This window comes from Cinclus cinclus, chromosome 6 (assembly GCF_963662255.1).
Source record: "Cinclus cinclus chromosome 6, bCinCin1.1, whole genome shotgun sequence".
Lineage (NCBI taxonomy): Eukaryota > Metazoa > Chordata > Aves > Passeriformes > Cinclidae > Cinclus > Cinclus cinclus.
The window spans coordinates 9,616,556-9,644,023 of NC_085051.1; the positions used below are offsets into that span (position 1 = coordinate 9,616,556).

The window sequence follows — 27,468 nt, forward strand, 5'->3', positions numbered from 1 at the left end:
ACTCTGTGAACCTCAGGCAGCCATTCCTTCCCCAAACCTGGAAAGGTATAAGGGCTGCAGTCCCTGTGAGTTTCTACTCCCACAACACCTTTTAAAAAAAGGAGGTTTATTGACTTAAATTAAGAAACAGCTCTTGGGGGGGGACAAAGTGGTGAGGAGAATCCACACTCTCGTGCTAAGTGTGGGACTTTTCCTCCTCATCTTCCCGCTGGAGCTGCTCGATGAGCTGCTGCCTCTCAGCTGCCTGGCGCATCCTCATCATCACCAGGCTCTCGTAGTCCCTCTCCGACACCACTGATGCCTGGAAAGGAGCAGGAAACACACACAGCCCATCAGGGAGACAGCACAGACTCCCAGACCTTCCCCAAATCCCTCTCACAACACCAGTGTTCCCAGCAAGAAGTGGTTTGATCCCACAGAAATTGAGTGAGGTGGGTGAAAGCTGCCTGGCTACAAGAAATAACCAAGAACTGTTATGAAAATTATAATTAAAAATAACCAGCAGTAAGTGTGGTTGATGAGGAGAGTGGGACAGACACGGAGCCAGCATTCCACAAGGCTGGATGAGGCATTATTGTGGATGACAAGATACAAACCCTGCACATACAACGTGGTGCCCGAAGTCCAGCATACACTTCACCAGTTATAAAGGCTAATGCCATAAAAAAAAAAAAAAAATCAAATCAAAGCTCTGTGGATTAGTCATGGAAGTGGCTAACTTCCAATTGTCTCACAGTGCTGAGGACTTGGCACAGGTTGCCCAGAGAAGCTGTGACTGCCCCATCCTTGGAAGTGTTCCAGGCCAGGTTGGACAGGGCTTGGAGCAACCTGGCATAGTGGAAGGTATCCTTGCCCTGGGGTTGAACTGGATGGGCTTTAAGGTCCCTTCCCACTCCAATCATTCCAGGATTCTAACAGCTGCAATCAATGACCTTAGAAGTCTTTCCCACCACAAACAATTCAGTGATTCTAAGTGGCTGCAGAAAGAAAACCACCAGAGATGTTCCCAAACCTGACAACAGGAATTGAACAGTTTTCCAAAGCTCCAGGAGCCTCCCTGCTGTGTGTGGCAGCAACTGTCAAGTCAAGGCAGCTGATTGCAGACTCTGCCTAATGAACGTGGGCAGCAGCTGACAGCTGCTCCAGTGCTTTGGTGCTGCTTCCAAAGCCATTCCACACTAGTAGGTGGCCGTGCTATTTTGGATGTATGAAAGCACTGCAAGGCTTGGAAACATCCAGCTCGTTCCTTGACAGTTCAGGTGGAAATAAGAATGTTTTGACAGCAGGTGAATGGAAGAAAAGCCCCTTCCTATTAACTTTTTTACGAAGTGGGTTAAGTGGTGATCGCAGAGAATCACAGAATCCCAGAATGGTTTGGGTGGGATCTTAAACATCATCTGGTTCCAACCTCGTGCCATGGGCAGGAACACTTTCCACCAGCCCAGGCTGCTTCAACCTGGTTTTAAACACTTCCAGGGATGGGGCAGCCAAAGCTTCTTCAGATACTGAAGGATTTCTTAGGAAGCAGAAGGGATACAAAGGCAATAGAATGCCTAAATAGTTCTCTGCATGGAAACACGGGTGAGTGGAATTCCTTATCCCTGCCAGCAATGCGGCTCCTCTGGCTTTGAGGACACAATGAAAGCCCACAACAGATAAGGAACATCAAGGGGGAAATTAAGAGTCTAATTGGTGTCTTAGGAGCCACCTGAGCAAAATCACCTTTGGGTACTGGCAGCAGCAGTGTCTGAGAAAGCACCAATGGTATCAGCCCTCAGCCAGGATCCTTCCAAGTCCCATCCACCAACCCCAGGAATTTGCTGGGATGGAAGAGGCTGCCTGAAACACATGCAGATGAATCACCCACACAACCCTGAAGCCCCACCTCACACTGGGGTTGAAATTTAAACCAGCCAGGAGATCATTTGCAGCCTGGTTTGGGAGCTCTGCTGACACAAGGAGCCCTCAGAGTGGCGGGAGGAAGAACAGCCTGATCCAGGTGGGCTCCCAGCACGTGCTGCCGGGTGCCTGAGCGTGGGCTGAGGCTCTGCCACTCCACACACCTACTTCCTGCAATCCTGGCAATTACCAATGGAGTAAAACCCAGTTTCTGACGTGGCTGACTCAGCAAGGGCTTGGCTCAAAACAAACACATCCACACAGGGAGCCGCAGCCCCGGAAGCAGCCACGGGTGGCACATGAAGGGACGGCGACGGCAGCGCCGCGGAGTTTTGGCATTCTGGGTTCCAACCTGGCTGAATTCCTGGACTCCTGGCTCAGCTCTCCCTGGACTTGATGTTTCATCCTGGTGAGCGTGGCAGGCCCAGTTCTCCGAGTGCTCCAGCAGCTTCTCCTCTCCTGGACTCCAGGCTGCTCCAACAGGGCGTAAGTCTCCTTTGAACTCCGTTCTCCCAAAGCTGTCTCCCGTGTTGTCGCTTTTTACATCCCCCTTCTCCTGTATTCCCTGGGCTCCTTCGGTGGGACTGAGTCACCGTCTCGTTCCCAGCCACCCACGGCGCTTTTCCTTCGGTGCCCCTCCGCAGAAGGTGCTTGGTTACCATGGCACCCGAGTGCCCTTCTGTTCTAGATGCCAGATTAGATCTGTTCTCATGGTGACTGTGCCTCTGCTGTTCCCCACCAGCCCCGGAGCCGCAGCACACGTTTAACGAGCTCGCTCACACACTGCTGCTCCTCTCCACTCCAGGGGGAGACTCCTTGAGATCCAAGACAAGCCAAGTGCTCCTCGCCACAGCGTGGAGTTTGCATTTCCTGCACTACCAGCCTCTCTGTTTTCCTTGCAGCTCCGGGAACGGGGCAGGAAGAGGTTGTTCCTGTTGCGTGGCTCTCTGCTGATCCCTCGGCTCCCGTCTGTGAGGAGTCGGCGTTCCTGCTCCTCGCTGCCTTCCCTCAGCATGGATACTTGGCGCAGGGGCTCCATCAAGTCCACCACCTTCTTCCGACGCTTCTCCCTCAGGAGGCACAAAAAGCTGGGCAACCAAGTCATCATCCTGAACCAGAACAGCCACACTCTGGACACAGATGGCCAGAAGAGGGAATGCTTGAGGGACAAGTCTGAGTACCTGTCCTGTCAGAGCGAGCAGAACCTGGCCAAGGCACAAGCCCCTCCCAAGCCACCCCGGCTGTACCTGGACAGTTCCAGCTGCCCCAACATCATCGACCGCACGGATTCCCACTCTGACCTCTCTTTTTCCGACGCTGCTCCGTACCACAAAGCCACTCCAACGCACAAGGACCAGGCTACAGAGCACGGCACCTCGGAGGCAGGTCTCCCAAACAGCACCACTCTTCCCGACCTGGCTGATCCCTTCCTGTCCTTCAAAGTGGATCTGGGGCTATCTCTCCTCGAGGATGTGCTGCAGACCCTCAGGAAACAGAACCCAAGGGATTACGCCATTTGAAGGTATTCCTTGTCCATCACATCCCAGTTACTCACTGCTGCTGCCAGTTCCTCTGATTCCGGCAGGAGGAAGGACACTGGAGCGTGCCTGTTGTGTGTGGCCTCTTTCGTTGTCCTCACCTACCACAGACCACCTGTCCTTGCCAAGGAATCCTCTGGAGCAGAGCTCATGGGCTCTGTGCTCAGCTGAGAGCTGTCTCCTGGGCAACTTTCCACTCTCCACCCCGGGAATTTCCCACTCCAGACTGCACATCCCCTCCTCAGGAAAGACTGGCATTTTTTGGGAAAGACTTCTTTTGGAGATGTGACACTGTGGGGCAGGGATTTGTCATGGATCACTTGTGGAACAACAGGCAGCCTACAAGGAGGCAGCAGCACTACACCCCAAAGTAAAAACTTTGAGGGCTGAGAGACGGGAACTAGGGCTTCTCCTCCCACCATGATGGATGTGAAAGCTCAAAGCTGTTCCTCTGTTTTTTCTCTTCCTCCTTGTGGGTCTCTTTTCCCTTAACTCCAGTGCAGGTGGCACTCCCAGCCTGGAAACAGGTAAGCATCCAAGTAGCCTCCTGATACACCACCAGCAGTGGATTTATCCTCCTGGCAGGAGAAGAGATGGCTCTGACACTGCTGCCCCACGCATGCACTGAGCTCCCAGCTGTACAGACATAGAAGAATAAATGTATCTGTGACTGGAAGTGTCTGGTTGCCTCATTTCATTGGGAACAAGCCACAGAAATCCCAGGCACCAGGAGCACAGGGTAGCTGGAATGGCCCAGGTCCATCTTGCCTGGCACTGCAGAGTTTTATGAGGTGGCGGGGGGGGAAACCAGTGTGGCTCTGAGTGAAGGACAGGGCTGCTGAGACTTGATTTTCCCCTGAGGAGAGCTCACACAGCTTGGGGCAAGACAGGAATAGTCCCCCACCCTGAGCTGGACAACGGGAAAGGCTCTGCAAGGCTGAGAACATTTTGGGCAGCACCAGGACAAACTGTTAAAAGAAACTACCAGTTCTTACCTTTTTGACTATTAGGGTTCTTTTAAAAAATAACAATAAAAATTCCGTGTCACCAGATAACCAGAAGCTTTGGAAGTGGCCACAGCAAAGTGTAGGGACATTCCAGGGAAGGCACAGCTGCCTCTTACCCTGTGAGATTCACCTCCCAAAGTCAGATAATAGGAAATAAACCTTCTGAAACCTCTGAAGGAGCTTAGAACAGGAACAAGAATACCAGGCAGGAGGCTTTTTATCAGGGCTGAATGGCTGAGGACTGGCAGGGAGATTCCACTGGAGGAGCAGGGAAAATCTTCCCCAAACTGAGAATTGCACGCTGTTGGAGTGGCAAAACAAGCTCTCTACAGCCACTGTGTGCTTTGAACCATCACACAGCCACTGCTCTCAATAGCCTGGAGTAACACTGGCCAAGCCACAGCTTTTGAATTCCAAAGGGAACCTGGAGCCTGCTTGGCTCCAGCAGCTCTCCAGGAACTGCTGGACAACGTGCACCTGTTGCTGTAGGAGACAACAAGGCTGTGGAAGACGAGCAGCCTCCTCACAGCACAGCTTCCACCTGGGAACTGCTTCCAAACTTCCCCCCCTCCCCCGGATGGCATCTGGCCATCCTTGACCTGTGGATTTTGGCACTCAGGTCCTGCCTGGCTCTCCCAGGCAGGGAGTACCTGGCTGCCTGTCCCAGACAGGGAGCAGAGGATGAGTAGTGAGTGTGTTGCCATGAGAACACTGCAGGTTTGGGCTGATTCCTGAAGCAGAGCAGCAAAGGAGCTGCTTTTGCACAGAGTGGGAACAAAACGGGGGTGGATTCAGACAAAAACAGAGGGGGGAAGTGAAGAGGAAGCAAGGGCAGCTTAAAACAGAATGAGATAAGTGCAACCTGGAAGCAAGAACGTGGAGCTGGTGGCTGGGAGGCCAGGCTGGGTGTGAAGGGAAGAGGCAGAGGGAATGGGAATCTGGGAGCTCACACTGCACAGTCTTGAACTGGAGAGCACAAGCTGGAAGAAGATCAGCCAAGAGGAGCTGTAAACAAATTATAGGTTTTAGAAGCATCCTAATGGATGCAGCAGGAGGATTTGGGGAGGCTCTGGAGTAAAAACAAGGAAAAACAGGATGGAGAGCAGCTTGGAGATGCAAAGCTGCAGTGCAATCCCAGGAAGTGCAGCTTCTTAGAGCTGAAAGGACAGCAAAGCACCAGCTGTGCAGCTCCTGGGAAGGATGCAGGTCCCTGGCAGCTGCTCCTCAGCATTCCCAGAGCCAGGTAGGATTGAGGAGGCTGTGCTGGGTAAGGGTGAGTCACCAGCACCGTGGTGCTGCTTTCCTGCTCTCCCTGCTGCCCCACCACACTAATCCTGCACCGCAGGCAGACGCTGCACTTCCACACTAACAAGCTCTAGGCATGGAAACAGGCCAAGACAAACTCAGGGATCTGAACCCACAGAGGCTGGAATCCACTACTATGCTCCAACTGCACCAGCAACCCCTTTGGTAGGAATGAGCCAGTTCTCACTCTCTGCTAGTGAGAAATTCTCAAAAAACATGCTTTGGATTCTGCTTTTTGCCCCAGTTTCCTTCCTAACACTCTGGTGAATCTCCTGTGGTTGCAGGACTCTCCCTGGTCCTACATGAACAGGATAACAATCAGGTGTTCTGATGCATAATTACAAATAATATAAATAAAATACTTGATAACAGTATTAATGAAAGTATTAAGTATTCACTCTCATCAAGAGAGTGAATGCACTGAACAATCTCACAAGCTTAAAATATTTAGGGAGTGAACACACAAAAGGGTATTTAGTTTGATATTGCTGTCTCCTCCTTCCTGCAGACCCTAAGAATAGATGTTTGCTTCCAGCACTCAAACTACCTCCTCCTGGGAATGCAGTGAGTAACCAAGACTCTCTAAAGGAACCTTTCAGCAGCTCTCACTCAGAGGATTCCAACAGTCAAGACATATTAAAAAAATCCCTTCAGAATGGCTTTGGGCTGAGCAAGGAACATCCTTGTTCTTCATCTGGGAGAAAGGGAATGTGTGAAGATCCAAGTCATCCAAACAGCTTTAGTTTCCAGTGAGTGTGCTGCTGCCCAGGCAAGAGGTCTTTTAGAAAGCCACTGATCCAACACAAAAAGGGTTACTAAGAAAGCCAGGCCTGGCTCCAAGAGCTTTTATCTGACAGCACACTGAGATTGTTACAGCATCAGATTTCCACCCCTGATGGAAATCAGGATGGATTTCTCCTCACCTGTGAGGTCCTGGGCTGGCTGGTGCTGTCAGGGAGGATGGTGCTGGGATGGCTCTGGGGCTGGCCCTCCAGCCAGGAAATCTTCAGGGGGTTATTTAGCAGGCCAACTTCATTCTTCACAGCCATCTCCTGGCAGGGAAAACATCCTTCCATCACCACCTGAATTTCAGACTAAATTTCAAGCCCTCAATCATGGGCAGGGACACCTTCCACTTTGAAATGGATGGTCTTTTAAGGTCCCTTCAAACCCAAACCATTCTGTAATTCCAATCTGTAAGATTTTAAGGATCTTTCCAACCCAAACCATTGCATGACTGTCAGATTTCACCATGTGCCCTACATGAGAAGGGCCTTCATGGTCCATAGACCTGTCAGTACTTCTGATATAGAGGTCACATACAATTCTGGGGGGGTTTTATTATTTGGAGTTGAGTGAAAGAAAAGCTCACAAGGACACTCTCATACAGCCCAAACTGATGAAACAACTAAAATTTAGGGTAAGTGATGGCTTCTGCACCTACAGCCACATGAATTATTGTAACTCACAGTGAGTCAAGACATTTTGGGTTGTTTTTCACTGCAAATGCCTGCTATCACCTCCAAAACACATAAGCCCACCTCCAAGGCATTTCAGCTTCAGAGAGAGCTGAGTAAGTGCTCAGTGCCTGATTTTTAAGGCAGTGCCTCTTCCCTCAGCCTGTTCCATGCACAACCTGTTTATGTGCCTGATTTCTTTGGGTTTGTGCCTCCAGCTGTGCCACTCCCTCCGTGCCTCTAGACTCTCATTACCCTTCTCCACTGCCTTAATGACAGGGCAGTGTCCTGGCTGTCACCTGGCCTGTGCCACCCCCAGCACACCCAGCAGGGGCTCCACACACTCACAGCTGCCTTCACCGTGGCAAATTCCACCACAGCGCTCCCAGTCTTCCTGCTAGAGATCAATAAATTGAGCACATCACCATACTGTGGAAAGAAAGGGAAGTTAATTACAGAGCCAGGAAAGATGTCAAATTCATTTATCAAATGAACACAAAGAGAAAACGTGTTTTCACAGACATGAGGCTTGAGCTGTCACCATTTCTGTCCTGCTTCCACTGACCCCACCATTTCTGTCCTTCCAGGAAATATTCTGGGAAGGCATGGAGCTACACACTTGGCTCCCAGCAAGCCCTAGTGCAAGAGGGCTGCTGAGCTCAGAGGGAAAATAAAGATTCCAGGCTGGGATTGATCAGATCAAAAGGCTTGTCTGTGCCTGTCTATGCACTTCCCACAGCAGGGATGTGGAGTGCTGGCAGTGAAGGATGAGTGCACCACAACCACAGAGCCAGACTAAGTGGGCAGGAAGCATCCAGTGGGAAGAGTCTGCAGTTGCTCTGTTTCAGCAAGAGTCCCTGCTGGGAGCCAGGCAGAGCTCTTCGCTGGGAAACAGCTCCCAGCTCAGTGATCAAAGGATCCAATTTGCCTCAAAGGTTGGATTTGATGATTTAAGAGATCTTTTTCAACCTTAATGACTCCACAATCGTGCTGATGAGCTCTGAAAACGGCATGAGAAAGCTGAACAGGGAAGGAAATGAGCCACTCTAGTTTATAGCTTGAGTGACAGGACGCAGGGAATGGCTTCAAATCAGCTGTTTAGATCAGATTACCTGTTTAGATTAGATTATTAAGATAAAATCCTTCCCCGTGTGGGTGCTCAGGCCCTGGCACAGGTTGCCCAGAAAAGCTGTGGCTGCCCCATCCCTGGAAGTGCCCAAGGCCAGGGCTTGGAAAAACCTGGGATAGTGGAAGGTGTCCCTGCCTGTGGCAAGTGGTGGAATTGAATAATTTTTAAAGTCCCTTCCAACCCAAACCATTCCACAATTTTGTGATATGCAGCTTCCCAGAATTCACTATTCTTACAGCACAGAGAGCAGGGTAAGACCCAATAATAAATAGGGAAGAGGAAGAGACAGGACCTTTTGCAGGATCTTCAGCAGCACATCTTTGGAGTATCCCCCTCCTGTCTCATCTTCCTTCCTGCATTTCCACCTGAGCTGGGAAACAAACGCCAGGAGTTAATTTTTCCCGTTTGGATGTGCTGCCTGCTCAAGCAGCTCCCACGCCCCTGCACATTCACCATGTCTGCTCTTTCCAGCTACACTCCCAGGCCTGCCAAGACAGTGATCTCAGCATGGAAGTGAGCACAGGGAACAAACTGTTTGGGGAACAGGGAGAAACGCTGCTCACTGGAATAAAAAAAATCACACTTGAAAGGATGCTAATGGCTCTGCCAGGGTAATTAGCAGATGTTTCCCTGTGCTTAAAGCACAGACAACTCAATCCCAGGCTCAGAAATCTGGAGCAGACAAAGGAAAGGTGAGTGAGGAAGGAATTCTAACAGCAAGGACAGGAGCTGTTCACCTGATGATACACATTCCATGCAGGAATTTCATCTCCAGTATAAAAAAGGATGTGCCAGCTCAGCGGGGCTGAAATGTCCCTTCTGTTTTCCACCATGTTCTTACAGTTTTCACCAAAACACAGCTTTTTAAGGATGCCTTACCTTGAGCTTAGGAGTTATTCTGCCTTCTGCTCCATTCCTTTCCTGCTTGCCTAAGGAAAGAAAAAGCAAAAACAAAGAGATGCAAAGAACACGGGTGAAAATTCCTCAGCATTTTACACAATTATTTCTCCCTGAGAACACACACATGATGAAACACTTTGAGATTTCCACTGGACCATTCCAGTCCCAAAAATCTCGTGCAACAGGAACTGCAGCACAGACTGAATACTCCATGGCAGCATTTTTCCCTTCTAGGAAGCCCAAACTTGCCACAATCAAGGCTAGAAACAGGTCAGCAAAAATACAAGCAGGAGACATGTTCTGAGGCATTTTTCCCTTCAAGAAGGTTCTGATGGGACAACTGGAAAAATTAAGCTGCCAAAGAGCCCAATGCCACCTGCAGGTGAGGGGTCCAGGCTCACCTTGTCTGTGCTGCTCCCTTTCCAGGCGGATCTGCTCCCTGATGAGCCTCTGCTGCTCCTCCAGCTGCCGGGAGCCCTCCTCACGCAGGCGGATTATCTGTGGCACAGGGAACACAGCATGGACACCTGAGGCAGAGAGCCACGGCTGGAATGGCACCTGGACACTTCCAAGGACAGCCTGGGTGTCACAACCATCTCCTGGGACACCCCTCCTGTCAGTTGCCCTGAGACAGCTCCAAAAGAAGCAGCCTGGTCTGGTGGAAGGGGTCCCTGAGCATGGTAGGGGCTGGAACTCAAACCATTCCAGGATTCTCTGATTCACGGAGTCTTTTAATCCCAAAGGTTGAAGGACTGCCCTCCAGAATTTTTTTTGCACCTCATCCCATGGATTCCATCATGAATGGAAATACTTCCAGCAATTCTTCTCAAAAATAGCAGAGAGAATTAAGAATTGATCCTTACTTCTTCTTCTAACGATCTTGTTATCCTGATCTCCTCCTCTTCGTTCTCCTGGGACTGAGCTTCCCGTTCTCTGGCTTCAAGATCTGCAGAGAAAGAAACAAAATTAAAACAATCCAAAGAGAATATGAATTTTCCCTGCTGACCAGAGGAAGATGGAGAGATCACAAACTTGGCTACAGCTACTCCAATATCCTGATAGCTCTGCTGCCTCTCCTCTGGCCCCACACACCAAAGGAGTCTCAACCCCCTAATTCCCACAGTAGGACCTAATTCCCTCCTTCCCAGAGCAGGACCACCCCAGCTACGGCTGTGGGAGGAGATTCCAGAGTCATCCTGCATGGATTGATCGCTGGGGAATTCCTGTGGAAGGAGAAATGCAAACAGCCAGCTAAGGGAGACTTCAGGAGAACATTAGGGTTTGATTTTCTTACCAAGCTTTACTTTCTTCCTCTTCTCATCGAGTTTCTGTGTCCTTGCTGCAGCCTCTTTCTTTGCCCTTCTCACCCTGTCATAGGCTGCCTGCCAAGGAACCAGCACAACAGTGGGAAACTACAGAAATCAGGAGAGAAACTGGAAAACAGGGAATACGACGACATCAGAGGTTGCTGAAACCCTGTCAGCAAAGGTGAAGTACCTGCTGCTTCTTGGATTACAAGCTTTTCCAGTACTTGAAAAGAGGAGTTCATGTTTTTAGCTTTAATCACCTGGAATCAACACTTTTCTCTCTCCTGAGCTCATCTGGATAGAGTGCCTTGCTCATTTTTGGTTTGCTTTTCCTCTTTCCAGGGACGTTTCCAGTTTCTTTCAGTTTTTGGGCAGTGGATTGTCAGCCACTACCTCATAGCTCCAGAAGGATCCAAGCTCTCCTGCGTCCCACAGACAGCAAAGCTTGGAGCCTCAGGAATTGCATCCAGCTTTTCAAATTACTCATTTGTCAGCCCCTGACTCCACAGGAATGGCAGATGCACCACTGCCATGGGAATTTGGTGTTCCTGAATCAGGGATGGTTATCACTGGGGTCATTAAATGGGATATGCCCCAATCCAGCACGTTATTAAAGGCAGAATCTCAGGGCAGAGCTGCTCCCAGCAGCAAATCCCAAACACAACATTTCTCCAAGCTTTTACCTGGCACCAGGGATTCGATCTCATGGAGAACCAGGGGGAATAACAGCTAAGATTTGTACTCATGGAGTCTTTGTCAGAGCAGAGAGCAGGACAGGCAGGAATACAGTTCCCACTAACACCTCAAAACCCCACCCTTCCCAAGGGAGCATCCTTACCCTGGCTGCTGCATCTGTGAGCACGGCCAAGGCCTGGGACAGCTGGTGGAAGATTTCCGCTGGGAACGAGAAGAAATAAGGGCAAGATGAGGGAAACCAGGTGAGGGACCTGGGGAAGAACCAGGAAAGACAATTCCTGCAAGAAGGTCTCACCAAGGAAGAAAAATCACCTCTCCAAGAGATTTGAAACCCAGCCTCTAGCCAAGGCCACTTCAACTCAGTGGTGTTACACAAACTTGGGAGCAAATAAAGAAACAAAAAACTTGGATTGTTTCATTTTAAGAGAAATCTTGGAACCAACTTAATTTTTCTTACTGATTTCTTTTTATTTTGAGCTGCAGTATCTCCTTCATGCCACATTTAGCTGGAGCTCATGATTTCCTTGTCCCTCTCAGTCCTTCTTCTTCAACAAGAAGTCCTGCTTATGTTGTATTGGAAATTGTTGCATTATAGCCATCTATCCTTTAAAAGTCTCTCCTCTTGTCCCATTACAAGCACTGGCAAATTGGTATTTATTTTTTTATAAAGATGATTTACCAGTCCTGATGCACAAAATACAAAGTAACTGCTAATTCTACAACCTCCATCCAGAGCAATCACTCCCTGCAGGCAGCTGAAATTGCCCCTTGCCCTACCCAAGACAATAATCCCATATCCTTATCCCAAAATAATAGGATTTATGGAGTGCTGGTGAAGTTTGGACTGTGAGAGTTACAGATCAAAGCAGTATCAAAACAGGCAAAGGTTGGGAAGGTTTGGAAGGGTGCAGATATAATTCCAGCACTGACTTAATGCTTAGCATTTCTAAACCCAGCAGGGATTGTTCAGCCTTAAAAGCAGAATTAACACCAACAGGAGCAACTCCCAGCCCTGTGTGCATTCCCAGGGACACACACCCAGTCATTCCCCCAGGACTTAGGGAAGCAGAGCCACTTCCAAGAGCCTGGAGAAGTGAAAACTGCAGCAGGAAGAGCTGCCCCATCTCACCTGCCCGGGGGTTGTCCGGGTTCTTGTCCGGGTGGCAGGTCAGGGCTTTCTGCCGGAACGCTGTCTTCACCTGCAGGGGCCAAACTGGGACTTACTGGGGGGAAACTGGTTTGTCTCTGCCCAAAATAAGCAACTTGGAAAACCAAAATAATCCCTGTGTTCAAGAGTGCCCCACTGGGCTCAGGGCACAGTCATGTTTGGAAGGAGTTGGAGCTTTCAAAAGCTGGTTTTAGTTCCATGTGTCTTGTGTCGCAGCAGATAAACCTCAGGTGAAAAAAAAACCAAACAGGAGAGGGGGGAAAAAGGGGGAAAAAGGGGGAAAGGGAACCAAAAAGGAGAGGGATGATAAAAAAATGGGGCAAGGGAAAAAACCCAAAAGAGAACAAAAAAGAGGAAAATGGAACCAAAAAGAGGAAAGGAAAAAAATGAATGGGGAAAAGAAGTGGAAAATGAAGAAGAAGAAAAAAAAAAAAGAGGTAAAAAGAACGAAATATGAGGAAACAGAGAAAAGGAAGTGGAAAGCGGGAAAAAAAAAGCTGTGAAGGAAAAAAAAGAAGCCGCTCTATCCCACTCCCAGTAAATTCCCTGCTAAAACAAGTGGAAAAAGCTGTATCCGGGCCCCACCTGGTGGACAAAGCTCCCGGGATTGGGAATGTGCAGGAAGAGCCCTGCAGATGACCCCACCTCCTGCAGAAGAGGGAAAGGCGTTTCCCCCTTGGGCTCCATCCTCCAAATTCCCATTTCAGCAAAGAATTCCTTCCCAATGTCCCATCTAACCCTGCTCTGTGACACTGGGAAGCCATTCCCTTGTTATCCTGTTATTCCAGGCCTTTGCCCAGAGCCTCTCTGGCGCTCTCTCGGAGCTTCCTTCCTGTGTTTGGCACTAATTAACCAACTAAATTCAATTAAAAACCAGAAACACGTCATTCCAACCCCACAAAATTAACTACGTGACTTTGGGACCATTGGGGACAGACGTCTAACAACTGGATTTCTGGATCAACAGGGGAATTTCCTTTCTGGAAGCACAAAAACAAAGCGACAACAACAGTGCCCCAGACCAACCCCGCGGTTCTCTCCGAGCCATCTCCTCCTCCAAAGGCGGAGATTGAGAACGCACATGGGTGAACTGGGGGAATGACAATTCCATGGGGGAATGACAACGCCGACAGCAGCAAAAAAAGTGCCTCAGCTCGGCACTGGAGAGCAGCCGTTCCTGAGGACACCGGGACAGGGAGAGGAGGGGAGAGAAGGAGCCCGTCCCGAGCCGCCCGCGCCCCTCACCTCCTTCTCGGACGCCTTCTCGCCGATCCCCAGGAGCCCGTAGAGATCCCGCTCCAGCAGCTCCTTATCCACCGCCATCTTTGCGCTTCCCGGTTCCGCTCCTGGCGCCGCGGTCGCTGGGAAATGTAGTTCTCACACGCCGCCGCGCCATTGGCCGCCCGGGAAGGCTGAACTACAAGCACCGTGATGCACCGCGCGGCCCCAGAGAAAACGACCGGTCAGGGTGCGCAGCGCCGTGCTGGGCATGCTGGGTGTTGTAGTTCTTTAGCGGTGGCTGCGAGCGGGGAGAAACTGAAGGGAAACTACAAGTCCCGTGGGGCCGTGCGCGGGCACTGAGTCCTTAGGGGAAACGGCACGTGGGTCCCGCTGTCCCCCAAAGTCCCCACTGACCGTGTCCCCAAGTGACACGGGACAGATCCGCATGCCGCGCGCTAAATCCCTCCAGGGATGGCGTTCCACCACCTCTTTGGGAAGTCTGTCGCAGTGGGGTGTGGTGTGAGCCCAGCTACAGCCTGTTCCCAAAAACATACTTGTTTTTGTTGTCCCCAAAAAGCATCCATTTGAACCCAAGGCATAACTCCCTGCAAAATTCTTGTCTTCCTAGTGATCCAAGAGACTTCCCTTTCCCACCACTGCTCTAAGAAGGGACCACTGTAGAAGAAAGCCTATCGAATTATTCCCATACACAGGACACAGAATTTTTCAGCCCTTACTCCTTTATTCTAGCAGCATTTGCATCCTTGTGGCTGAGGATTATTTAACTTACCTTTATCAACAACAGTAACAAATCACGAAGAGAACACGAAGAAAAGTGGATAGCCATGAATCCAGCAAAATGAATTGTTTCAGAGAGGATTTTCTTACCCAGTAGTGCAATAAAGGGAAAGATCCCTGGTGTGTCTCCATGGAGCCTCGCTCAAGCAGAGCCCCAGCTCTCAGGGTCATCGTCTAAAGTCATCGTCAGTGCTGTTCCAAGCCCCACTCCACTGCCACCTCCTTCTTGAGGAGAATCCTGAAATGGTTTGTGCTCAAAGGGACCTTAAAGATCATCCTGTTCCATGATCCCAGGTTGCTCCAAACCCTGTCCAACCTGGCCTGGAACACTTCCAGGGACTGGGCAACCTGTGCCAGGGCCTCAGCACCCTCACAGGGAAGGATTTCTTCCCAGTATTCCACCTACATCTCCCCTTTTCCAGTTTGGAGCCAATCCCTTTGTCCTAACTCTCCAGTTCCTTATAGTTGTAGCCCTGGGCATGCCGAGACCACCTGTGGCCATCGTGGTGCCACCTCAGGGACCTCCTGCGGCCTCCCCCTGAGGATCCCCTCTGGGTTCCCCTCCTGTCACACCTTCCTGCCCTGCAAGACACAACATTTATCCACTGACGCCTGTCCCTAAACCCAGGCACAGCCCTAGGGGCTGTCCCATGCCTCAACAGTGTCCCTTTGTGACAACACCATCAGTGACGTCACAGAAGCCACAGGACCACGTCACAGAAGCGGGACAGGGGGACGCAGAGCCTCAATCCCATGGTGAGACCTGTGGGATTCAAACACCGCTGTTCCAGCCCCACCACTGCCCCGCTGTTGAGGTGTGGGACAGCCTCGGAGGGATGAGGAGCTGCGGGGTTTTGGGGAGAGGTATCTGCAAACAGACTTTGTGCTTCTCGTAGGGCGAGATGTCATCGAGGGAGGACACTCCAGAGCCGGGCACCTCTGCCACCAGCACCAGCCAGGCTGCTCCGGCCGCGCCGCCGGACGACAACCGGGAGAACGCCGTGTGCCCGGAGTGCCGGGACATCAGCACGGCGTGCTCCAGCTCGTGCCGGCACTGCTTCTGCCGGCTGTGCCTGTGGGACTGGAGCCTGGGCGAGGGCGTGTGCCCGCGGTGCCGGCGGCCCACGCGCCATCCCTACCCCCAGCACGTGGCCCTGTACCACGAGGTGCAGGACCGCCTGTACGACGCCAAGCGGAGATGGCGCGGACGCTCCGCGGGGTGGCCGAGGAGCTGCTCCCGATATTTGGGACGCGGCGGGCCCTGGGAGAGAAGGCGGAGGAGATCCATGAGGTGGCCCCGCGACGGCCGCTGGCAGTCGCGGCACAGCCGAGGCAGCGACTCGCCGAGGAGGAGGAGGAGGTGGCGGCAGCAACAGAGGAGGGCTTGGGAGGACACACCTGAAGAGGGACAGACTCCAAGGTTTGAGTGGGCCATCCCGGCATCCTCGCCGGGAAGTCGATCCCGGCGCAGGTCCAGCAGGTCATGGAGTCAGCAGGAGCGGTCACGGGGCCACCACAGCAGGAGCAGGGAGCATTCCCATAGCTGGGACCGGCGGCAGAGCGTGTCGTCCAGGAGAGACCAGCACACCCAGACAAGCTCCCACGACCATTCCGCAAGGCAGAGGGGCTGGAGGAGCTGGAATGCTGATGACAGACACACTCCAAGGTCCCAACAAGATGTCCCCTCAGAGAGGGGCCAGACACACTGGTGGGAAGATGCTGATTCCTCCGGACAATGGCACACAAGGAGAAGGCAAAGCCGGGGCAGATCCCACAGGAGAGGCCAGAACTCCCAGGGAACGGTGCCCCACGACCATTCCACAAACCAGAGGCGCTGGAATGCTGATGACAGACGGTCTCCAAGGCCCCAGTACGACACCTCCTCGAGGAGGAGCGAGAGACACCAGCAGCAAGACTGGGATTCCTCCAGGCAACAGCACGTGACGAGGAGCCGAAGTCGGAGCAGATCCCACAGGAGAGGCCAGAACTCCCACACAGCCTCCCAGGGAACGGTGCCCCACAACCATTCTGCAAGGCAGAGGCAGGGGAGGAGCTGGAATGGTGACCAGGGACGAGCTGCGAGGTTCCAGCAGGACATCCCAGGCTCCTCAGGGAGGAGCCGGCACCGGCGCAGGAGCCGTGCTGGGCGTAGGGACTCATAGCCCACCCTCCCAAAATGGGAATCGCCGCGTGCGGGCTCAGCCCAGGGTGTCCAGGAAGGTTTTGGTGATCTCCCAGGATGGAGCCACCAGATCTGTCCTGGACATCCTGTTCCAGGGCTTGACTCGCTGCAAATAAACAAATGCCACTTAAGCCAGCACTCCCTTCCTTTTATTCTTTTTTTGTTTGTTTGTTTGTTTTTGGTGTTTTTGCCACCTCAGGAGCCTCTACAGATATTTTGGAGCATCCCAGGTGCTTGGGTTGCTCCCATGAGCTTCATCCTTTCCCTCTGTGAGCTCCCTCCAGCATCATTAAGTGCCTCTGTGAATCAAGGAAGGAGCTGAGGGGCTTTTCCCTTCTCCATGCCCTCACAGCCTTTCCATGGCTGAACCTGACTTGTATTTTGCCTTTGCTTTCCCTTCAGTTTTATCCAGAGAAGCTTTGTTGGGAGAAGTTAATGCCACTTATTTTTTTCAGCAAACCCACAGCTTGGTACAGGAATATTTTTTCCCAAAAATCCAAGGTGTGGCTGATACAATTCAGTGCTGGAGGTGCCCAAGCCCAGCTCCAGGTCCAAAACTTGCCCTAAACTTCCCTTCCAGCTGTCATCCCAAATGATTCCAACCTTTGGAATCACCCCACTAACCTGCAGTGTGCCATTGATCTCTAATTTGGGGTATCAGCAGAGCTGATTATCTCCCTAAATGCATATTCAGCATGTGGGATGTGGATTTTACCTATGGATACATTCCCTGCTGGATGGAAGGAGGTTGGTCACACTGGATCCCTCTTGCACTGCAAGAAAGAATTGGAAAAAAAGCCATAAAATTCAACAAATGGTGAAAAGCAGGAGCCTGGGCACACAGGGGGTGAGCAAGGATCCTCGATATTCACATCATGCTCTGGTAGAGCCACTCCTCTGCTTGATCAAGTTTATTTTTCTTCCTCCCAAACCTGTTTCAAATACACCTGGAATTCACTCGTTTTCCCAAATATACCCAGAAGGTGGGCTCTTGCTACCTGGAAACCAGGTGGGAGAAGCATTGCTCTGCACAGATGTTGGCCACACACAGCACCAAAAAAACTATCTTGGTAGTTTTCCCCTAGAATTATTATTTTTTATTAAACACAAAACTTCCCCTCAGGTATAAACTGATGTTTGTTTATCCCCTGGAAAATCCTCTCTGAGTGTGGTGCCAGGGGTCTGGAAATGCTGGATATGCCCACCTGAACGTGCACACACACAGACATTTCACTGGGAAAACTGTGGAAAAAAGGCAGCATTCAGTGTGGATGGATGGATGTTGGTGGCAGAGCCACTATTTTAGGATAACAACGAGTAAGAAAGTTCAGACGATTTCTGCTGAAATTAAAAACAACAACAAAAAACAAACAAACAAAAAAAAACCCCCAACAAAACAAAATAAAAACAAAAGGATCTTGGAAAAGTGCAAAGAGCCTGGAAGTCTGAGGGCAGAGGGAAGTGCCTGTGGCCAGTGCTGTCCCCAGAGGTTTCTGTCCCAGAGCTGCCCAGCCTGGATTCATGAGGTTTTTACAAACACTGGCACCTCTGCCAGGCTGGCAGAGTAATTCCTCAGGGTGGTGCCACCATCAAACACTCGGGCAGTGTTGGTGTCCATCCAGAGGTGGCCCTCTCCTGGCAGGTAGATATCCCTCCACGTTTGTCCCTTTTCTGTTATTGGAGCAACCAGGACCTGCAGGGAAAAGAAAAAGAAAGAACTTCAGCAGAGGGAGGATTAGACAGCAGGGATGACATGGTCATCAGGGAATCCTGGAATGGTTTGGGTGGGAAGAGACCTTGAAAGCCATCCAGTGCCACCCTCTGTCATGGGCAGGGACACTTTCCACTATCCCAGGTTGCTCCAAGTCCCATCCAACCTGAACACTCCAGGGGTGGGGCAGCCACAGCTTCTCTGGGAAACTTGTGCCAGGGCCTCAGCAGCCTCACAGAGAATTCCTTCCCAATCCCATCTATCCCTGCCTTCTGTCAGTTTAAAAACATTAATGCAAGGCAGTGACATTTCTTTGACTGGGATTGGGATGATCCCTGCTTTCAGCTGCCCCAAGATTCCACCCAGTTTATATTTTTGAAAACCAGAATGAAAAAAACCCATCAGAGATGTGTGTTTCTTACAAAACCTACTCCCTAGTGATCGAGCCAATGTAATCCCATTTTCAGGGATTTTTTCGCTTTGTTTTATGGGAAAAGCAGTTCCCAAAAGCAGTTCCGAACATTCTGAGACTATTTATTCCTGCTAAATCTTTCTACTTCCAAAGCTGATAAAGGGTTTCAGGGCCCAAAATAAGAGTTTCATGAGGAAAGCCAAGTCTTTCCAAAAAGCAAAAACCCCAAACCCACAAAAATCAGCTGCTTTGGCTTGGATTTAAATCTTCTCAAATCCAAGTCCTGGTTTGCACTTGGGCAGAGCTGGGTTTACAGGAATAATGCAGAATTCTCACCTCATCTCCAATGAGAAACTCGTCTTCTATGGTGAATGCAACTGGATCTGTGGGGCTGAGCCACCAAGCAGGACGGAAGATGGGGTATCCCAAACTCTGCCACTCCTTACTGTATTTTAGGAGCAGTGGCACGACGAAATCTCGGTGCCTCTGGATGCACTGGCGGGTCAGATTCAGGACCTGCAGGTTGGGGACAGATCCATGAGGAGCCCAACATCCAGGAAACAACAAAGCAGGCAGGGGAAAAAAAAAATAATTTAAAAGTGAAGCATATATTCCTTTGGGAAGGGAAATTACTGAATTAGAATGACCTGGTCAAGTTATGGTGGAAATGGGGTTGATAGTGGATATCAATTGATTTGGATATAAATCCATTGGTAATACATTTAAATCCATTGATAATGGACATAAATCAATTGGATTGAAATGGCTTTAAATCCACTGGGAATTGTTATAAATTGGCTGGATTTAAATCTACTGATAGCAGGAAGGAATGCATTGGATTTTAATAGATTTAAATCCATTGGTAATTAACTTAAATCCAGTGGATTTAAATGGGTTTAAATACACTGCTAATGGATACAAATCCATTGAATTTTAATGATTTTAAATATATTGGTAATGGATATGAAAAATAGATTTAAATCCATTGATAATTATTATAAATCCATTGCATTGAAATCTATTGGTAGTGGTTACAAATCCATGGGATTTAAATGGGTTTAAGTACATTGATAATATATGTGAATCTATTAGATTTAAATGTATTTCAATCCATTTATATTGAACATGAATCTATTGGATAGAAATGGATTTAAGTCTGTTGATAGTGAATATAAACCCATTGGATTTAAATAGATTTAAACCCATTGATAATGGATATGAGTCCACTGGAGTTGAGTGAATTTAGATCCATTGACAATGCATACAAACACATGGATTTAAATGCATTTACATTGACTGATAATGGATAGCAATTAATTGTACTTAAATGGATTTGCACCCACTGATCAAGGACTTTAATCAATTTGATTTAAATCCCACTGATAATGCACATGAATCCACTGAATTGAAATATAATGAAATCCATTGATAACGGCTACAAATCCATTGGATTTAAATCCACCGGTACTTGAATCTAAGCCCACTGATAATGGATTTATTCCCACTTCTATGGAAAGGTGAGGACAGCAGCTGGCAGGAGACCTCTGCCAGGCCTTCCATGGTTTTTGAGGGCATTGGCCATGTCAGAATTCCTGTCTGGAGTGTGGGATACGTACCCAGGCGTCACAGCAGAGCCAGGGTGGGGTCCCAAAAGCCATCACGGGCAGGAATGTCACAATCTGCAGCCACCTCACAAACAGCTCCGGATCCCCCGGGGTGGCTCCAGCCACGCTCCCTCCTGCAGGAACATGGGGCTGGAGTCAGGCTCTCACATGGCATGAAAAGTTTTCCTGGGAAACCTCAGAGCTCCTTCCAGTTCCTAAAGCACCCCTGGGAGCCATCGCTCTGAAAACCTGGCACAGCTTCCCTGGAAATGCCACAACCCCCCCACCAGTGCCGAGGTCTCACCCAGCCATCCGCAAATTCCTGTTTCCTCCAGAGGTTTTTCCCAACTCTTGCAGCTCCCAGGCTGTTGGGACACAGCCCCTGGCAGCAAACTGCCCAGCTCTCTCATCCATCCAAACCAAGGGCTCCAGTACCTCTTTGGGAAGCAAACTCCCATGCTGGGAGTGCTCGATCCTCATTTTCTAAGGAGAACAGGCTAAAAATAGAGGCCAAATTGAAATATTGTTCTCAACCCCTGTTTCAGGGCTGTTGTTCAGCCCAACTCTCCATGTTTGACACTTCTGCACAGCCCCTGCACACTCAGGGCGTGTTTTAACCACCACTAATTCCATCAGCTCCGAGAAAAAGGGGAATGGATCCACTCGATTAAATGTTGTTTCTTGCCCTTTTATAATGTTTTTATTTCAGGATTTCTGGAGCCATCTTGCTTCAGAGCAGAAATGCAGACTTGGAGCAGAGCTGCTGGGGTTTTAGGAATATCCATTCACCAGCCAGGAGCCTGGGGATGCAGATCCTGGCTGTGCCAGGTGGGATTTAGCCCAAGTCAAGCCCCACAGGGGTGGGCTGTGGTTGGATCTCTGGGAAGAGCATCCCCAGAGACCCAGCTGCTCCTGGAGCTGCCTGGCAATATCTAAAGCATATTCTTTTGCTTTTAATTCCTCACATTTTCCCCTGGTATCATTCATCCCAATCAGGCCAGCACAACAGAAAACTGGGGAGCAAAATGCTCCAAGCCTTCCTATAGCACACCTAAGGTGCAAATGTACCTTTTGTGCCTGGAAAAAAAGCTGTAAAATTCACTGCAGAGAAGCCAGAAATAGGGAAAACAAAAAAAAAAAAAAAAAAACCAAAAAAAAAAAAAAAAAAAGAAAAAGAAAAAAGGAAAACCAAACCTTACCTACTGCATCAGGGATGAAGAAGTTGTAGCCCAGGAGGCTGTAATGCAGCACGGAGGGGATGAGCCCCTTCAGCCCGGCGTGGCTCCAGTCAGAGCGCAGGGGGCTCATCTGGACAAACAGTGGGAGGTGGCTGGATCTGGAGAAACAACACAAACCCTTCAAGGTCCTTATAGGGCTTGCAGGAGCTGGAATTCTATGATGCCCAGCTGGCCTGAGAGTCACCGGGGTCAGGTTATAGTTCCAGAATGGTTTGGGTGGGAAGGGACCTTAAAGCCCATCCATTGCCACCCTCTGCTGTGGGCAGGGACACTTTCCACTATCCCAGGTTGCTCCAATCCCAATCCAACCTGGCCTTGAACACTTCCAGGGATGGGGCAGCCATGGCTTCTCTGGGCACCCTGTACCAGGGCCTGAGCACCCTCAGATCCTACAAGGATCATCGAATCCAGCACGCTGCCCTAGCCCACTCCCTCACCGCTTCCCTGGGTGCCAAGAAACATCTTGGAATACTAAAAACGTATCCCCAGCTCTTGTGCCCACCAGCCCCAGCAAAGCCTGTCCCGGTGCCCACCTGGTCCCGGCGCTGATGACGGTGCCATTGCCCAGCGTCGCCAGCGCCGCCGCCAGCACCTCAGTGTATCCATCACCCGCCAGCTCGGCGGGAGCAGGGACATCCTGCTCCAGGAAGGAATTGCCCTCGACTCCCTCAAAAGCCACGTAGGTGGCCCCCAGTTCTTGCTGCAGGCGCCGGGCACGAGCCAGGTACCAGCTCAGAGCCACCTCGCTGGTGACGTTCAGGCGGGCACAGAGCTGCCCCTTCCAGGTGGTCAGCAGTGGGATCTGTGGAGGAGGAGGAGGAGGATGGAAATCCTTGTCAGATCCATAGAATATCCTGCTGATTCCGGGGTGCAAGGCTGGGGGATTCCCCACTGCCCTCATCCTGACTTGCACTGTCACGGTGCAGCACATCAAACTCTCCCTCAAACCCCCAAAAAAATCCCTGATCTAGTGGTTAAGGGATCATTAAAATGACCACAAAAAATGGAGGTGGGGAATCTTCTGAACGCTGGAAGTGGAAATTTTAAAGCTGCTTCCCTAGGAATGAGGAGAGACGCTGCTTCCCCCAGCATTGCTTTGTGCCAGCATGGTGGGATCGTGTGGATGTGTCCCTTGATAAATAACAAACCTGAGTGGGTTTATTCAGCTTTAATTTTAGTTTGGGGCCCGTACCGAGCTACCCCCGGGTCGGGGCTGGCGGCTGAGCCAGTATCCCGCGGCCTCTCCGCCATTCAGGGAGCGCAGGAAGAGCGGGGAGGTGACACTGGCATATGGGGACAGCGTGATGGAGAGCTCCAGAGGTTCCACCAGCGCCGGGGCCTGCCTCTTCCTGCGCTCCGAGGGCACGAGATCCTGCGGGCGGGAAAGGGCGGAATAAGGGATTTGTGGGAGCACCATGCCCCCCACGTGCCTGGAAGGTGGCAGGATGGCCATACCGTGGCGGCGAGGACGGCGGTGCCACGCTCCCCCAGGGCCACCACACCCTCCTGAAGGCGATGGCGTTTCAGCCTCCTCAACAGCGACCTCAGACCTCGCTTGATTTTGGTGGCAGAACCCTCCGGGCCGTGGTACCGCCAGACGGGAGACCTGCAGGGTGGGAAATTCCTCGTTGTTGGAATCAATAAGTCAAGAGTCTCTCTGGATTCTTCAGAGAGAAATCAAAACACAGAGATTGAATTAAAACCTTTGGATGGGCTGAAGTATGTTAAGCTGCTCCCGCATAAAGTGGAGGTGTAGGTTTAAGTTTTAGAATAAGCAAGCAAGCAAGAATAAGTTTTAAGTGCTTTTGAGAAGTAAAGGTCTCACATACCAGTATAGAACACAAGTTCTATTAAAGGCTAAAAAACATAGTCCTAGATACTAATGTTTCTATAGAAGCTCCAAGAACATAGCTGTAGACGTAATAAAACTATAGTAAGAATATTTCTTAAATTTTAAAAATGGAACCAAGATAGACCACATGCGTAGGCTACACTTAACCTGGCATGCTAAGAAACTAAAATTCTAATAAGTTAAGAAAAAATGGTTTGGGTTCGTGTTTTTAGTTTGTTGGGTAATTTGTACAGAAGAATCTATGCACTGGGGAGAGATTTGCTTTTGTTCCTGCTCTCTGGCTTTTCTTGTCTCCTCACCAGCATCATCATCACCCAAAGAAGATGGGAGCTGGTGCAGCAACATGAGCCCTGCCGGGACCTCAACAAGAACAACTTCTAATTGGGACTTTACTTCTATTTAAGACTCTTTGCTGAAAACTTTAACATAGAGTTTAACACCTGTGACTCTGTGCTTTTGCAATAAACAACTTTACAGCAACTATTAACTGCTCGACTCTTTAAAAACAAAATAAAAAAACGACCACAACCCAGCACCTCACAAAAAGCCTGGGAGACATTTGGAAGTGTTCCCACCATTGAGGGAAGGAGCGCTCACCGCAGAAGCGCGGTGTCCGGCGGCGTCCGAGTTGCTCCCGCCGGAATTCCGGCCCTGTGCCGGTGGGCGGCCGCCACGTCGGCGCTGACACAGAGCTGGTAGTGCAGGGGCTCCTCTCTTCCCACCGGTGTCTCCAGGCAGAACTGCTGCTGGCTCTCCAGAGACAGGAGCAAGGAAACATCGGGAGCCACTGTCACTGTCACTCCTTTTGGGGGAAAAAGTGGGAAAACGGTGTCTCAGCAAGCAGGCGGTCCTGGGAGCCTCCAGGGATGAGCAAGGCAGAGCCTGACTGGTGCCAAGGCTTCCTGGGTTGATCCCACTCCAGATCCAGCTGTGTCAGCCATCCCCACCCTGCTCTTCCTATTCACTTGTAGACTCCAAAATGCTGGATTTCTCCCTTTCCCGGCTTTTTTGCTCAGCAGTGCAGGGCAGCTGCAGCTCATGGGGTTAATTTGGGGTAATACCTGAAGTTTGATGTTCTGCAGAATAATCCAAATATACCCCCCAAAAATGACACCAAGCTGCTGAACTCCTGCCTGAATCCAGCATCCCACAGCAGAATTAGGGAGCCAGGAAGCCACTGGAGTGGAGCTGGGGATGCAGCAATGGGAGCAGCTCTGGGCTTAAAAATAAACCAGGCACACCAAGAGCATGGAATGTCCCTGGAGTGACTTGGGCCACCCCATCCTCAGGCACTCAGCTTCAGTATCACACCTTTCCCACAGGGATAAGGTGCTATGGGACCCATCCCACATCCCCTATTGCTGCTACATTTGCAGGATATTTTATTCCTGGAGACATCTACTGCTCTTAAACCAGCTGCTTTAGAGGGGAGGAGAGGGGCACAGAAGCACAGGGATTGAAGCTGTTGGGCACTGGACAGGGAAGGAGGTGGTTACCTGTGGATCCCAGAAAATACCTCTCCAGGACAGGCCCAAAACCATTGGGATTTGTGCTGAGGTCACCACTGACCAAGGGCTGTGCGGGACTCTCGGCGCCGTTGAGGGGCCAGCGCTGGGCACGGATGCTTGGCCCTCCATACCAGGAGACATTGGCCATGGAAAAACAATCCTGCAGCCAGGAAAACATCATCAAAGAGAGAGGAATACTCAGGTGGAGTATTCCAGGCCAGGCTTGGAGCAAACTGTGCGAGTGTAAGGTGTGCCTTTTACAGCGTAAAATAATGGTTTTGTTTCAAAAAACAAAGGAAAAGCGAGATGTGTTTCCCCAAAGCCTGCTAATTTTTTACTGGAGGAGCACAAATAAAATCAAGCTGCCACTGCAATCACACTTCTGCACCCCCACCACAGTTATCAAACACCTCTGAGTCACAGGTAAAAAGATTCTGCAAAGGTTTGAGTGAAGAGAGTCTGCAGGTGTGAGTGGCTGTGGGACGGAACAACAGAGGGGGGAATTCAAGGAAACAGCTTTAAAATGCACAGAGGGCACTCTCAGAAACCCAGTTGGAAAATCTATGTATTTTGGTTCGTTGGTTGGTTTGGGTGGATTTTTAATTTGGTCGGTAATTTTAGTCAGGTGATTCTTTCTCTGGTGTTGTTTTTTTTTTCCTCAGTTTTACTTTAAAAACACATTAAGCTCTCCAGCGGCTTTCCCCAGAGTTTCTGGGGTGAATCTGCAAGTGCAGCTGTCCCTGAGAGCTTTTTGGCCTCATCTCAAGCCCTCACTTTGATGACACAAGTGTCCTGAGGGTGACACATCCTCCCTCCCAAGGCACAGCTTCCCTCTTTCCTGAGGGCTGATAACAAGAATTTCCTTTAAAAGACTCAGTTTGGAGATTTGGCCCAATTTTTGTAGGCCTGACAGGGCCCTGGGATGGAGGACATCCCCATCTTTGACCCACCTCCTGGCAGAAATCATCAGTTTTCACTTCAAAGCTTCTCAAACTTTCCCCTTTCTGCCAAATCGAGGGATCAGCAGGACTTAGCGTCCTCATGACTTCCCAGGCAGGATGGGCTTCCCCGAAAGCCCAGAGATCTGGGGCCATGAAGGGGGCCTGGGGTGGCAGGGGGGACCTGGAGACCCCCCACTCAACCCACACCATGTTTATTCCCAATCCCAAGACTTCAGAGCCTCCTGGAATCCTGAGCTCGGGGGCGCAGAGAGGTTAAGTCTCTCCAAGGGGTAGGGAGAGGAGATGTAAATTATTAAAGTGGAAACCCTGGAGGCTCAGAATAGCTGTACCAGGTGTCAGCTGAACTCATTGCACCAGCTGGGAAAGAGGGAAAACAGTCTGTTCTTAACTCATATTTCACTGGATCATATTTTCCAATGGTTTAGGTTTGGTTCTTTTTTTTTTTTTTTTTAAGTGGGGGAAAACCTGTTCTGTCTCACTCATCCTCTCAAACACCTCAGAACAATGGCAGTGGAGGACACCTGACACCCACCTTCCACCCTCCCAAATTTATGATTTATGGCTAAAGATTTTCTCCATGTTTTACGATTTTAGATTTCTGGCTAAAGGTGAACAATCCTCCATCCCAGAGAATCCTGTCCCACTTCCCTCCTTGTTCTGAGGGCTCCCTACAGCTGGGTACCCTGCTCTGACAGCATTTCTCCTTCCCCTCCTAAGTCTCCTTCCCAGAGTCTGCTTTTATTTAACTGAGGGAGAAAACAGGGAATGATACCAAAAATGTTTGCAGCGGCGGACACGGATTATTCCCATCCCGCGGGAGCTGCCCATTGTGTCTGTGTTGGAAGAGACTTTCCCGAGGCTCTCGCCAGCATTGTCATCTCCAGCGGGTATTTACTCTGTCTCCATATAAACACAGCTCTCCCACCTCGGGGTCACCAACGTGGCACCACCACAGAATTTTAGGGCCACGATTCTTCCAAATTTTCCCACCCGGCACCTTCACGGCCACAAGTGCGACCCCATAACTGACCTGGGGGGGGTTATGGTCAGGCCAGACCGTGCCTTGTTGGATCCCAAAGGGTTTGGAGCTGGACAGGGAAGGGTTCCCGTTACCTTCAGGGTCACGTCGGGGCGCAGTGGGGTCCAGCGGACGCCGTAGCACTCGGTTCCAGGAGCTCCCGGTGGCTCAAGGGAGAGCCGGAGCTCGGCGTCCTCCTCCCAAGAATAGCAGAACTGGCCACCGTCGTGCCAGCAGCGGTCCCGGGGTGGTGGGGGCTCGGTGGCCGGCACGCTGCCCACGGCGATGGCCAACACGGGCCGGCCGGCCGGCAGCGCCCGTAGCAGCAGCGCGCCGCGGCCGCGCTCCCAGAGCATCCCTGCATCCCGGCCCCGCAGCACCCACTCCTCCGGGGACTGCTCCAGCGCCTGCCACGAGATGATGCCGATGGTCATGGCGAAGAAGATGGCCACGCCGAGGCAACCCACGGCGCCTTTCCAGGGTTCTGTCATTTCCCTGAAGCCCAAGGTCCAGGTGGACTCCGGGATTTGGCCGGTGTGGCGGGAGAGGGGCATGG

The 27,468-nt window shown here is 50.7% G+C and overlaps 3 protein-coding genes across 8 annotated transcripts; 1 reads left to right on the forward strand and 2 right to left on the reverse strand.

Moving 5' to 3' along the window:
- Positions 1-69: 69 nt before the first annotated feature.
- Positions 70-13,742, reverse strand: DNAJC17 (DnaJ heat shock protein family (Hsp40) member C17). Of its 6 annotated transcripts, XM_062495741.1 has the most exons (12): positions 13,652-13,742; positions 12,368-12,437; positions 11,381-11,439; positions 10,530-10,647; positions 10,099-10,181; positions 9,637-9,733; positions 9,215-9,264; positions 8,628-8,705; positions 7,555-7,635; positions 6,673-6,801; positions 1,723-1,839; positions 162-301 (listed from the first exon to the last, which is right to left on the reverse strand). In XM_062495741.1, exons 1-11 carry the CDS (start codon positions 13,727-13,729, stop codon positions 1,768-1,770), a joined length of 915 nt encoding a protein of 304 aa, XP_062351725.1. In that variant the 5' UTR covers positions 13,730-13,742; the 3' UTR covers positions 162-301; positions 1,723-1,767. The 6 variants fall into 6 exon arrangements, with proteins under 6 accessions (XP_062351723.1, XP_062351724.1, XP_062351725.1 ...); XM_062495739.1 differs by lacking the exon at positions 1,723-1,839 and having other exon boundaries at positions 70-301; XM_062495740.1 differs by lacking the exon at positions 1,723-1,839 and having other exon boundaries at positions 72-301; positions 10,530-10,617.
- Positions 1,846-3,423, forward strand: C6H15orf62 (chromosome 6 C15orf62 homolog). The gene has a single exon (XM_062495746.1). The coding sequence runs from the start codon at positions 2,913-2,915 to the stop codon at positions 3,417-3,419; it is 507 nt and encodes a 168-aa protein (XP_062351730.1). The 5' UTR covers positions 1,846-2,912; the 3' UTR covers positions 3,420-3,423.
- Positions 13,743-17,835: 4,093 nt separating the features above from the next.
- LOC134045472 (SITS-binding protein-like) lies at positions 17,836-27,466 on the reverse strand. The gene is made up of 10 exons (XM_062495260.1): positions 27,008-27,466; positions 24,921-25,092; positions 24,022-24,226; positions 23,028-23,178; positions 22,765-22,944; positions 22,106-22,374; positions 21,534-21,670; positions 20,347-20,468; positions 19,067-19,246; positions 17,836-18,300 (listed from the first exon to the last, which is right to left on the reverse strand). Exons 1-10 carry the CDS (start codon positions 27,464-27,466, stop codon positions 18,127-18,129), a joined length of 2,049 nt encoding a protein of 682 aa, XP_062351244.1. The 3' UTR covers positions 17,836-18,126.
- Between the last annotated feature and the right edge of the window lie 2 nt (positions 27,467-27,468).